General features: G+C 39.5%; 1 protein-coding gene across 2 annotated transcripts in view; it reads right to left on the bottom strand.

Annotated features, from left to right (window-relative positions):
• Positions 1-14,035, bottom strand: part of ASB7 (ankyrin repeat and SOCS box containing 7) — a 28,939-nt gene that overhangs the window by 12,807 nt on the left and 2,097 nt on the right. The window contains exons 2-5 of one of the 2 annotated variants that reach the window (XM_072982076.2): positions 11,884-11,972; positions 8,256-8,371; positions 5,650-5,910; positions 1,499-2,104 (exon numbers count right to left, since the gene is read on the bottom strand). In XM_072982076.2, coding sequence (XP_072838177.1) covers positions 1,499-2,104; positions 5,650-5,860 — 817 coding nt within the window. In that variant the 5' untranslated portion in view covers positions 5,861-5,910; positions 8,256-8,371; positions 11,884-11,972. The remainder of the gene's footprint in view (positions 1-1,498; positions 2,105-5,649; positions 5,911-8,255; positions 8,372-11,883; positions 11,973-14,035) is intronic. The other variant, XM_072982077.2, reaches the window with a different exon arrangement.

Here is a 14,035-nt window from a genome sequence, read left to right as displayed (position 1 = left end):
TACCATGGCATCTCTCTTCTCAGCGTTGTAGGGAAGCTGCTTGCCCATGTTGTGCTGAAGAGACTCCAGGTGCTTGCAGTCTATCTAGAACCACAGTGTGGATTTCAGGCTAATAGATCCACCACTGGCATGGTATTCTCTCTCAGACAGTTGCAGGAGAAATGTAGGGAAAAACAACAGCCACTCTTTGTGGCCTTCATAGATCTCGCCTTTGATTTGGTTAACAGGGACGGCCTTTTTAAAAATACTTCCCAAGATTGGATGTCCACCATGACTCTTTTTGATGGCTCAACATCAGATCCCTTTGACATGGGAAACCTTGACATCTGAGTGTTCAACCTGGAGGCAGGCGGTGCATCACGGCCTCTCCCAATTTGAAGAGACCCTTGTCCAACACATCAAGGCGAAGAGGCAGTCCCGAAAGCAGCAAAATCAGGGAGCTGGACAGGGGTCAGATTGGATTTATCTTCAGTGTGGAAGGGATTGTCACTCTCGAATTGGCCTTCTCAGCCACACTAGATGCTGTTCCAAGTCCGCCATACGGAGCACGTTATCATGGTCTCTTGAGACTGAAGGATGCCTAATCTGAAGTATTATTGTGCATTGCCAAATCACTGCTAATCAATGGATTGCCATTCATATTGTAAGCTGCATGCCAGTCATGACACACAACTTGAAAATGTTACACAATTTATTAATTAGCAGCAATTTGCTGCTGCAATTTGTGCAATTAATGCCAGCATAAATTCACAACTATCAATGAAAAAAAATCCTCAGAACTACAGTCAATGATTGCGGATATTTCACGAGATATGGACCCACAACTCAGTAATGCTTAGAAAGATGGGAAGGGTGCTTGCTGCTGAACAGAGACCAGTCTACAGCCTACTATACTCCAGCTGCTTTTAATAACATGCTGTATTTGTACACTGGCACAACTGCACATTGCACACCACTATGGAGCATTACTCACTGGCTCTGCTCTTTTCAGTGTGCTATCTAATCCACCTTACCATTTTCTTCTTCCAGTCAGATAAACAAACCAACAATGCATCATGAGCAGAAACAAAAATGAATCCGGATAACGAATCAAACAACTGTTAGAAAAAAAGAATCTTTTTGGTGAACTGTGTTGTGATGGTGTTGTGATGGTGCCAATAATATACCTAAATAATAATATATCACGGGATGATCAGCAACGGTTTAGTGCCACTATCCTAGACCTAAGATTGAATGGTATCCTGAGAAACAAAATACTAAGACTTACTGTGTAGCCATAAGGAATTAAGCAGCACCCTACCCCCCATTTTAGTGTGTGTGTGTGGATGTTAAAGGCTGCAGAGAGGAGGAGGAGGAATCAGTCAATCCCGACTTATTTCTTTCCTCTAGAAGAGTGTCCCATGAGTAGAACTCTGTCTTCATTATACCCAACATCCCAGCAGTACCCCTGAAGAAAGACCACTGAATAATGTCAATTAAAGACTCCCAATATACATACGTGTTACTTCCTGCAGGAAATCCAAACAAGGTCGGCTACTTCCAGAAATACTTATTGAAACTGCCAGTGGAGTTTGTCCTTCATAGTTCCTTGTATTAGTGTCTGCACCATAGTTATATAGCATCTGTGCGCAGAGCACATCATCCCTAAGAGCCGATAAGTGCAACGGTGTCTGTCCATCTTCTAAACGCCCCAAGTTTGTATCCGCTCCTCTCTGAAGAAACATCCGGCAATAGGAATGATTGCTTTTGATCACAGCGTAACGTAAGAGGAAGCCATTCTGAATGTCAATATTGGCATTGTGATCGAGGAGTATTTTGACACAGCTGGACCTCTCGCGGATAATGGCCAGCTGAAGTGGCGTAGTACCTTTGTCACTGAGCGGGTCAACCTCAGCCTTGAACTCCAATAGGAGTCGTACAAATGAGTCTCTGCCGTAATGAGCCGCCACATGCAGGGGAGTCCAGCCATCGTTGCTCTTTGCATTAATGATGTCAACACGGTAGTCCGATTCCAGCATCAAGCGTGCAATCCGGGCTCGGCCGTGCATGGCTGCATAATGCAGAGCAGTGAAGCCTCCAATTAAGTCTTTCACTGTCGGGTCAGCTGAAGTTCCAAAAAAGTGCAGAGAATTAGATGTCATTAAGCAGTCTTAGAAAATTCCCCTCCCCCCCACAACACACTGCTAAAATTACTAGGAGTGGAATCCAAGGCATGTAAATAATCTTGCCTTTGATCAATTCACTGGAAACCTGTGTAATGTGTAACAATATATTTTGTTCATTTTATCACTTAAATAAACATGATAAAATAAATGCAAACCTGGGGGAATCCCTGTCTACTTCCAATGCTTAAGAGAAGCTCAATTTTATTGAAGAGCTTTTCAACTTTAGGGGATCTTAACAGGTGCAGCTACTGGCTGAGCGCATACCACTCATGTTTTGAGACTTTCTAACCAAGTAGTGCAGCTAAGACTATAAGAGCAAGGGGAAAGGCAAGCTAACAATAAGACAAGTTTTTAAAATGTTTTGGTACTATATTGTTTTTAGGACACATCTCCCTGGATACATTATATTCCACTGCTGGAAGATTAATGCTATAGATCAATACTACGTACCAAGATTTCAAACAAAAAGAATAACACCATAGCCATCCATTTAAATTTAAAATAGATTGACTAAAATTTGGATTTGGTTTTGATTCCTGATGAATACATGAATATATTAATAAATTGTCTGAGTCCTGGAAGTTATACGTGCTTACAATTAAGTTTACTCTGTGACTGCATTTTGCATCAAAACAAGGCAAAAATAAATAGAAAAAGTTGTGCATAGAATGCAGTTTCCTTTATACACCCTAAATCCAACTGCACAAGGTAGTTCTACCTACCCTAATCCCTCCAACTCTAACATTTCATGGTTCTTTCAGTGTTTTGTTTTCCCTTGTGCTTCTTGGTCTTAAAGAGAAGCATGTGTAGCAACATCTGCTGGCCCAAGATGCGGATGTATTGTGGTCTGGCAGGATGAGCTTATTTTTGGGGGGGGGGGGTGTAATACTGTATAAGGTAAAGAAAGTCCTCTGTGGTCTGCAGCATTTCCAAAGCATGTAAGCTATATGCTAGTTCAGATCATCTTGATAAAAAGTGTTTTTTAAAATAAAATGAAAATAATCTGAGTTTGCCGTTTCACAAAACGTTAAGATTTTGCAAGAATGTAAACATCTAATTTTGAGAAAAGAAAAGATATGGCAAAATATCGAGATTCAAAGAAATAGCACAGGTTTTGTCCCCCACCTCTGGATAACTCTGTTGTCAAGACGTTTAAGGTGTACTTATTATTTCCCTCATGCTCCCTTCCTAGCAGTTGTTTTGCTCATATGCAACTGACATGGTACTTGGAACCCAGGCTTCATCATTATCTATAACTGGGGTTATCTCCATGCATCATTACTGCTGCTTAGAGATGGGCATGAATTGCCAAACTTCCAGTTTGTGCCAATTTGTTTCTCAGTCGAACAGGTGTTCGGCATTTCCCAGCAGGTGCCCACTCAGGGGCCGCACCCTGTCTGCCCTGCCACACCTCCTCCGGGCACTGCCTGCGAGTCACTAATCCTTACTGCACGAGTTAAAACAAATAGTTCTCAAAACAAGTGAAACTTAATCCTTCGAAATCTCACTAACTGTCAACTATCAAATACTAAATAACTTATGCTTTGTATCAAATGCTAAAACAAAAACAAAAAGCCATTCAGTCAACTGTATATGATGTTAAATATATCCCTGCACATCAACCATCTCACTACAATCATAGGTGTAAGGGATTTCCAAATAATTGACCAGGTGCATTTAAAAATGAATATTTGAAAGAAAGTTATTCTCGGCACTGCTGCTTGTCCTGCTGATGGACAATGAAACGAGAAGGTAATGAAAAGGCTTAATATTGCCTTGTGTGGACAAAGTTTAGAGTGCTGCAGAGTTCCCGTGTGTTACACAGGACACGGTTGCGTTTATGTGAAAAGTACCCCCAGAATGCAGAAAGCTATAAATGTGCTTCGTTATATGTACCATTGTACGTCAGCTGGCAAATATTAAACATTCTGCTAACAAATAGTGACATCAAATATTACTGAGTGCTAGAAATATTTAATATTTAAAAATCATTTGATAAATAGCTACACATGCAGAAAAGGGATGGAGAATATTAGATACCAAAATTCCTAAAAAGGAATTTGAGGTTGCAAATTACTCACTGTCCCGGATCTACTTGGCAAGTGCTATACTGCCATCTTCTGGCCCCATATATCTCAGCAAGGATCGAAAAGCAGCCCTTATTTACTACCAGATCTAGAATATTTCCTCTCCTAACGCTGCACAACACAAGCACTCGGGCTTACTGCAGAAGTCCCAAATACCCGACAACTCTTCTCTGCACCTCATTTCTCTATCTTTCGAGTCCACCCTGTCTTCCCCGAAGGTTCAAAGTACATTTTGTGGTTAAACCTGCCCCTCTTATTAAAGACCCAAATCTCTACTGAAGTTGGCAACTTTTAAGCGGCAAGAGCTTCATAGTTACAGAACACATCCACACAAATAAAGATGGGACACCCCGAAACTCGAAGAGAGCTTTAAGTACTGAATCACAAAAACTCATTTTAAATAGTTTCAACACAAAGAGACACAGGCTAAGTGAGGTGAACTTGATCCAACGCAGCAGGGCGAACTGACTAAAAAAGGAGTTCCATAATTAAAACACTTTGGCCACAACATCAATTATACCAGGTGGTAATTAAGAACATGAAGAAAGGTGGATTACATCTCCAGTTCTTATGTTCTACTACATACCTCTGCTTGTACTAGATTTATATATACATACCAGTGTTTTTCAACCTTGGATTCCCAGAGGTTCTTGGACTTATAACTCTCAGAAGCCTTCACCACGAGCTGCGTTGGCTAGGATTTCTGGAAGGTGCAGTCCAAAAACATCTGGGGATCCCAGGTTGGGAACCACTGACAGATACCAAGCTACATGGGCACTTCCATGGTGTGCAGAATTTTGCTGGCATCTGCCCACCCTAACCAGCCCCTACAAAACTTGTAAAGAGTTAACTTAAGAACTGCCACTGCAAGCATTCGTGGATTCAGTTACAAGTTCTTCTGCTGGCTTATCCCGACTTTGCTGATTTGTGAGTTGTCCCTAGTTTATATGAAACTAAATCAGTTCCAGGCCATTTTATATAACATAGTATGATGCCGAACATCCCTCCCACAAGTTCCTGGTTCAAAGGGAAGACACTGGAACATAAAAGAAACTTCTACTGCTTATTCCCTCCAAGTAAGGAACTCCATAAACATTTGACCTTTTCTTTTTTGCCAAAATGGTGCAATGCTCGAGATACTGAACAAAGGAGTGCCACTCCATGGTGGACTTTGCAATTACATAATAGGCGTAATAGCATGCTCAGGCTTTTTTTAAAAAAAATTGCTCCATAATCGTTACAGCTCGAGGGAATGTAAGTTAAAATGTACCCAGCTTGCCATTAAAATGTGTGTTGCCAGCTGCAAAAAGAGACACGGTGATAATAAAAGACAAAAGAATTCAAAAGTCTCTCCAGTGTTTTCCAGACAACCACAAATTCCTTCCAAGTCAACCAACCTCCATGTTCGAGGAATACACGAACGCATCTTTCTTTCCCTCTTGCTGCTGAAAAATGAAGCAAAGTCCAACCGTTGGCATCTCGGCCATTTGGAGAATAGCCCTGCTCTAACATCTTGCGCACCGTGTGAACATCCCCGGCAGCCACTGCAGCCTGAATCTGCAACTCTTCCTGTAGCTCAGGGTTCCTTCGGCAGTGATGATTTAACATTCTCGCGGAATCCACCACTTATAGCAGGGTCATGAGGTCTCAGTGCTCACCTTGAATTGACAACATACAAGTCAGAAAGGAGCAGGGCAAAAAAAACCCCCAAAAAACCCATTTATTACACCAGCAATAATTAGAGATAAAGGACACGATCCAAAGACACAGAGATTCCTGCACCATCATTTGTTATACTCCCAAAAAGCCATTCCTGAAGACGATGAGACCTTAGCAGTAACAACACTGCATGGCAGACCTCTAAATTCCAGTCATGACTTCCTAAAGTGATCTATCAATTGAGGCTATGAGAAATGTAGGATTTTAAAGCATGCCACTATATTTGCTGTTATCTTTTATTCTGGAGAAGACTCAAACATACTATAGCATAGTATTGTACCAAGACTACAGTATTTCATGCATTTGTCTCTAAACTTCTACTCCTTTTAAAACTGAAGTCTAAATCAAATTAAATATTAAAATTGATCTTAAGAGATTCTAATCAAAGCTCATACCAGGTACCTAGCAGTAAAGGTTTTTAAGCAGAGAAACACGTAAATAAGGAGAAATGAAAACTAATAAAATACAGCGGTGCCTCGCTTAGCGATTACCTCGTTTAACGATGTATTCGCTTACTGATGAGGTTTTTTGAGCGATCTTGCGCTCCGTTCAGTGATGTTTCCAATGGAGAAATTTCGCATAGCGATTTTCGGGACCTTGCTTCGCTTAGCGACAACAGTTTAGGTTCCCTGTTTCGCTTAGCGATGTCTGTTTTCGCTATTTTAAGTGTGTCTTAAAATGTTCAAAAACTGTTTAAAATGCTTGGAATTGTTAGTGCACCCTGTAAAACCTTTGCAAACTTAATTTGGCTTTGTTCTGAGTCTTCGTTAATTTTTGGTGAATTTTTCCCACCCACTGGAATGCATTGAACTGTAGGTTTGACAGCTGTAGGTTTGACAGCTGTCTCTGGTTGCTAGCAGGTGAGTCCCACACCAAGGGAAATACTCAGCATATTGAGGAAACACAATATGCATCAATTAAGCTGAAACTTACAGTAAACCTAACAACAGTACTAACCATACTGTTAGCCCTCAATATGCTGGAACTTTAGTTTGATCAGAGGATACCTCAGAACACGTTCAGTGAAGCTTTTCTGATATGAATGCATGACCATATAGAAAAATATCTAAGTGACTAGGGGTATTCGAAACATATAGTATAGTATTTGCAACATATCTGTTCTCAGCATCCCATCTAGGAGACCCAGTCCTGCTAACCAGGACTGACATGTATGGGTACTGCAACACAATGGGATGGCACCAGGTTGGGGAAAGCTAATCCCTATGCTCCTTACAGTGACACTAGCTACACCTTAAATCGAAGAGACTATCCAACCAACCAAATCATCTCATAACTCCTGTTATGTTTCATTATTTGTAATGCATTCCTTTGACTTATGTGAACACACTAGCAGCTTTTCTTACCCCAGTTTGCAGATGTATGTTTGCAAAATGTATGAAAGGAGGATGGGGTGAATGCTTCCATTTTAACCCCCAAACAGCAGAAAATCTTAAATTTATACACACTTACACAGAAAATCATAAACAATCATTTCATTTGACAGATGAAATCAATTTATATTGTTTTTCAGGTTCAATTTTCCTGGCTTTGCAAGTTCTTTAAAGCTTCAGTCTGTACGACCTCTGTAGAATAATGATGCCTACAGTGGGCTTCTAGCATTATTCTGGATTTCCTATTTGCCAGCTGAAATCCTATCCCATAAGTTTAGTTATATAAGACTGATGATGTCATTAACTATTTGGCAATTTTTCAGAAAAATCACTGTCCATTTTCCCCCTGGAAAAATTTTGAGGCTCCTGTGGAATCCCCTTCATCGCTGAAAGTCACTGCCACTGGTAAAGTCATCCGCGCAGTGGCAATTTCTGATAGCTAAAAAGTTTCCACCTGCTCCCAAGAGCTTCCCAACAATGAAAGACCATTAAAAAGCAGGAGCCTCAAGGGGAATCGGAATTTTTTTTTCCAAAAAACTACTGGGACTGATGACATTATCAGCCTGATGACATTATCAGCTTTACATGGTGTAGCTTATGGGATAAGATTTCAGTTAATCTCAAAGTGTTTTGATTCTCCTGGAGAAACTGTTTCCACGCCCAAATAAATAACGAGAATATGCTTCCTGTCATGCAAATGGAGACAGGAAAAATCTGTAAGCAAAATCCTCATACTTCAAAACACCAGGACATTTATCCCCAACACTATTTCTGGAGGCAGTTCTGAATGAGTAAGTCCTACACGCCCTGCACCATTGAAAAGCTGAGTAAGAAGCACAAGATATATTCCAAGAGAGAAGGCTAAGTGTTCCATTAAAAGAAAAGAAAAATACCTTATCGGTAGAGGTCACTTTCTGAAAGTTTTGTTTTTCATCTTCATTATACATAACCTTGTTTGTAGGTATAAGAAGTCAAGCAGCCAGCTTCTCCTCGAAATGAAGAATGCAGTCTTGATAAAACAAAGCAAGAAAAATGGAATAACATTGTCAAATTCTCTAAAGGGTCACAAAGATTGCAGGCACCCTAAAACCAAAAGGCATTAGAAAAAGCTTTAAATTATGGAGGCAATTTTTATTCATCCATTTCAAATTACGTAACTTGGAAATGAAAGTCTGAGGAGGACCAAGAGAAGCAAGTACAGCAAGGAAACGTCGACAAACCTGCTTTCTTGCTTCCTTCAGTACAGAAATGCAAACACTAAACTCATAAAGAATCCACTATTAACAAAAAGAAATGCAGTGGAATAATGGTCCATCCACTATGGTTAACAACAACAACAACAAAAACCCACATGCCTACAACTCATTCCAAAGTTATATGGAAAAGTTATCTGACATCTTTTCTTCCCTGTTATAGCTGCAGATCACAAATTTAAGGTAACATTATACAATTGGAATGTCATTAGTCAGTTTAAAACAGACTTATACATCCTAGTGACCTTATTTATGACCATATCACAGACTCAGAAACCCAGTTCCCTCCACCAGATTATAACAGATAACCTGTATAGGAAACCTACAGACTTAGGCATGTTTCAGGGGTGCCAACAGCAGTGTTTTCTTGGTTGGTACTATTTTATCCCCTTCTTGTTATTATCTGCCACTTACAACTCTTGTTGTTAGCAGTTAACTGTTACCCAATGGTGCTGAGCATTAGTGGCATTCCAGTTGTCAGGTACCAGAGGTATTTTACACTTCCATCACCTTACATGTGCATTACCTTGCTTGTGTAAATTGTATTTTTTTTCTAAGTAGAGGAAAGGCTTGCTCTTCATCTATTCTAGCACAGAAAACATTTCTTCAAAACAGTAAATAAATATCTGTTGTTTGGAACACAAGTCTTTACAAATGAAACAACTTTATATTGTAAAATGAGCTTATGTTCCCCATTCCACATGATCTCTGCAAATTGTTGCAGATCTTTTCATGAAGTATGGCAGTACTATCAATATACTACCACACAGAAAATCACCTTTTATCAAGCCAAACCGTTGATCCATGGAGTGCAATATTGTATAATTGGTAGGAGGTCACTTGAGTTTCAGGTGAAAGCCTTTCTTACTTCTACCTGGAGATGCTGGGTACTGAATCAAACCTTCTGAACTACAGGCTTTCCCCAAAAGGTCTTCCCCATTTGCACTGCTATTATCCCTTTAGTTGTCCAAGTAAAGGTACAATATAGTCTGCAGGGAGGGGTAGAACTCTGATTTTTTTTTCTTTTGGGACAACACAAGTCATAATCAAACCATTTTATAGATATTAAAATGGTACAGAGACTTTATATGTATACGCATTACTTTACTTTATTGGTTGACTGCTTAAAACCATAAGTCACTGCAAAATATGTATATGCAATACTACTGTATTTCAAGTAGAAATAGTCTTAAGGTTCCTCCCTTAGTAATGTCAGCTGAAGACAAAATGGGGAGTGAAAAAACGCTAGCGCACTCTGCTTTGTGTTGCTATGCAATACTGAATGGCAGTTCTACCACTACATTTGTGAAGCAGCTGCATTTTGACAATGAATAAAATTTAAGTGAACAGAATTTGACTTGAGTCTTTAAAGCATGCATTCAGCCCTTCCTTCACTGACATTTCATTTATGGTAGTCCTGTGTAAGCCATCTCTACCCACCCACTATCCTATCTAAGCAAAAAATGAAATTTAAAAAAATGTTCTATCTTACTAGAACATTGGAAGTCTGTTTAGCCTCTACACAGATGATTTGGTTTGTACAGAAATAAGATATTTATAACAGCCTATATTTGTTGACTTGTGTATAGTGTGTGAAGTATTAGGGGCCCTGTATACTATTTGGGCTCATAGGAAGACTCCTGTTTTGCTTCACTTTGAAACCATATCAAGGGAAATACTACATCAGCTGTGTGGAAGATACAGCCATTGCCCACACATTGATGGACTGCAGCTCAAATGAGCCCTAAGCCAGTGGTGACAGGAAACAGGAGTTGCACTCTGACAACATCTGGGAGTCACACAATTCTCACTTTTACCCTATAATACAAGTGTCACCTTTTTGACATTAGCAGTCAAATGTTTGGACAGCAAATACATTATCTAAATGTCTCCACTTAACATCAAGTTCAGATGGCTAGAAAATGCCATCTGTAACTTTAGATGCGCAATGTTTAGCAACAGGATTGCCATTTGAACACCTGCAAACAAGCTCTTATAAAGGGTGTAAAGATTTCCTAACAGCATTGCAACACAAACAGTGCAATCATTTGGCTATACTTGGACAAATAATACTGTACACAAGTAGAAGCAGTACAAAAGCTGGTATCAAGCTTTTAATGTATAATTAATTACAACCAATATATTCCACCCTTTGTTGTTTACTCTCCGATTCATGTGATATATTTTCAGATTCCTTGTAATACCTGCGAGCTCCTTGAAACAACACTGAGCGTCAGTGATCAAAAACAGTATGCAACTCTTTTATACAATCACATCAACAGTACCCAGCAAACATTCAAGACTTTTATTACTTTAAGCACATATCACAAGGGATTTTTAATTGTCAGGGATTTGCACTCAGTGACCCAGTTCAGAAATATGCATCTCAATTTAGGAACTAAAGAAATTCATGAGCCTTGAGACTGCCTGCTTCGTACTCATGTCACCCCTTCCTTTCTTAGCCACAATTCTCAGCTGGTTTCCCCTTAAATCAGAGCCAGAATGAGAACAAGTCAGTATCTTAAAGAAGGTCAAACCATAGTGTAATCATGGCCTGTTTCTCTTTCTCATTAATCATGATTTGCTCACTAAACATAAGAATTCCAGTCAATAAGTTGACTGGAGACTTTCTGGGTTAATTTCAACACTGTTAGAGGAGAGGATAGAAAATTAAGTATGAGGTTGATGCAGGCAGGCAGAAGTATTGTGAAGGCACACAGCATATTAAGCTAATATATATGTGCAAACTAGGCCAATTTAAATGACAGAGGAATTGACGTTCAAAAAAATTTGCAGAGTCAACTAGAAGTTAATCCATCACAAGGGGTTTACTCTGTTCTAGCTGGATTGCCTCTTTCTCTTATTTTGAAATTTATTTCATTAGGATTTCTACCTAATTTAAAATATTCATAATCAAGGCATATGCCCAATACAGACATTAATGTGCTAACATCACAATGTAAGTATACACGTTTAGGGTAAGTCTCATTAAATTTAGTGACACTGACAACAAGAATCACGTTCACTGAATAGCTATCTCATGCAAAATTTAGAGTAACTAATCCAAGAAGCTCATGTAAATCCTCTGGGACAATCTTCCAAAAGTCAAAGAAAAAACACCACTCTATTTCTAATCCCTGAAATTGCAGCTATCATAATAGAATGTTTTCTAGACAACAATCAGCAGCTATAGCTACTGACTGAATCTGGACAAGAAAACTCACAAACACGTGCAACAGCGTAAGAAGTTGTGAAGGCAGATAGTCACCTGGATACTGGGTTCTTTCAGCACCTCTTCACCTGTTCACTTTTATTTTGGAATCAAAATTTGCACCTTTCTTTTGGAGCTGCATGAGTCTGCAATGACAGGACAAGCAGAAGAACTAGGTTTACCCTTGGTCCCAGTTTCCATGCTCCTCACATGATTTCTTACATTCTGTATCACATTTCTGTCCAAATATTCAGGGCTGCTTACATGGTTCTACCCGCCCCACCATAGTATAGCCTCAAAGCAACCTTATAAAATATTTTAGGTTGAGAATGGGCTCCTAGGCAAAAACCACAGAGAAAAATCCATGACATAGTGAGAATCTGAATTGAGTTCTCTATACATCTAGTCCAATAATGGTACTATTGGCCTGGTAAAAACACCAAGGACTAAATATTTATTCTATCTGAGGAGAATTCAAGTAGATCTCTCAAGATTAGACGAAACACAGCATGGTTGGCCCTAATGAACTCTAGGACTTGATTCAGAATAGGCATGCAATTCGGGTTTAATCATCCAAGAAACTGATACGTATATTAGCTTCAGAGACATCAAACCACATTTGGTAAGTACTTCTAGTTATGCAGTACACTCTCAACTTATCATTTTACAACACCTGCTTTTACAACCACTGCAATATTACCCAATACCTCCCACTCACGTTCAAAACCCACTTTTTAAAACTCCTATGAGCAGCACACTGGTGTTAGAAAGTACAACCACGGAGGAAGATGAAGATAACGGAAGGACCAAGCAAATCAGCATAGGATAGCCAGAGAGGAGATTTCTAAGATGTGCAGAAGAAGCAAGTTCAACAGTAGAGGATGGGGCAGGGTGGAGAAGGTGAGGAGAGTGGTATAGAGGCTTGAGAACTGTCTTGGAACCAAATCTCTATTTCAACATTGATCCCGTGGTTTTGACACAAAACAGATTACCATCTGGGAGGTTATAAGTGTAAGTGTCTGCAAGGCATTTACTTGAATGCCTTAGAGCAGTGATTCTCAAATTTTGGTCCTTCAGCTGCTCTGGGCTCCAATTTTCAGAATGCCTTACCACTGGCAATGCTACCTATGGCTTCTGAGAAGTGAAATCTAAAAGAGCTGGAGGTTATAAAACTAAGAATCACTGCCGTGAAGCCACCTTGCGTATTATAAGAAAGAAAAAAAATGTATGAGTGACCATATAACACACTGAAGAGTGAAAAAGTTGTGTGTGTTACCTAGACATGTATCTACTGACTAATTTCTCAGTTCTGCACTTACTCTGAAATTGAACAAAAATTCAAAAGGGCCATTACACAGTTTCTGTATCTGAAATCAGCAACTGCATCATGAGAGGTGAATTTAGGTTTCTTCCATCTTGTTTTCCCCCCTGTTCTGTTCCATATTCAACATCTGAAAGCAACTGAGCTAGACACAAAAAAACTAAATTTGATCTTATTTGGAACTTAACAGTTCATGGACCATGTAAAAAGAGTGGCTTCAAAACCTTCAAATGCATGCTGTCCTCCACAAACCCAAGAAAATCCTGGCAACAGAGAGGATTGGCTAAGATGACTTGGAACACCAATTTCCAGTTCTGATTTGGGCAAGCACCAAAGTCCTAATGAAAAGGGCTTTTCATCAGCCATGAAAAGACACAGGAAAGGGTATGTCCAGTGTACTTTATTGTAGTCTTCTGCAGAACAAAGTAAGAAACAATTGCATTTAAAATTTGGGTAGTTAATTAAGAAATTGGAAGGTAAAAGGTCTCTATCTTAACAAGCTTCATTGAATGTTACTGTCTGGACTCTATTTTTAATTCAGTCTACTTAGCACTCCTCTACAACTACCTGTTCTAGGGATCCTGTGTAGAAATGTTGCGTTCTACCTACTGCTATGTGTAAATAACCTTTGGATTGTAATACTAACCACATGGTGAACATAGTGGGTACAATGATAGCAGACATCTTATCTGACCCAAGAGCTGTCATTATAACAAAGGAGCAATTCCTACCGAACTTTCTCCCCCCCCCCCCAAAAAAATACGAAACTGGTATAATAAGGAACTGGGGATATACCCACTTCTATAATAAAACTGACGCAGGTCTACGAGGATACTCTTATCAAGCATCCAGCTCATGCACATACTAGTGGATGAGGGAAAGAAGATT

This window comes from Pogona vitticeps, chromosome 12, assembly GCF_051106095.1.
Source record: "Pogona vitticeps strain Pit_001003342236 chromosome 12, PviZW2.1, whole genome shotgun sequence".
NCBI lineage: Eukaryota > Metazoa > Chordata > Lepidosauria > Squamata > Agamidae > Pogona > Pogona vitticeps.
Note: the sequence above shows the minus strand (reverse complement) of the source record. Positions and strands in the feature narration are given on the sequence as shown.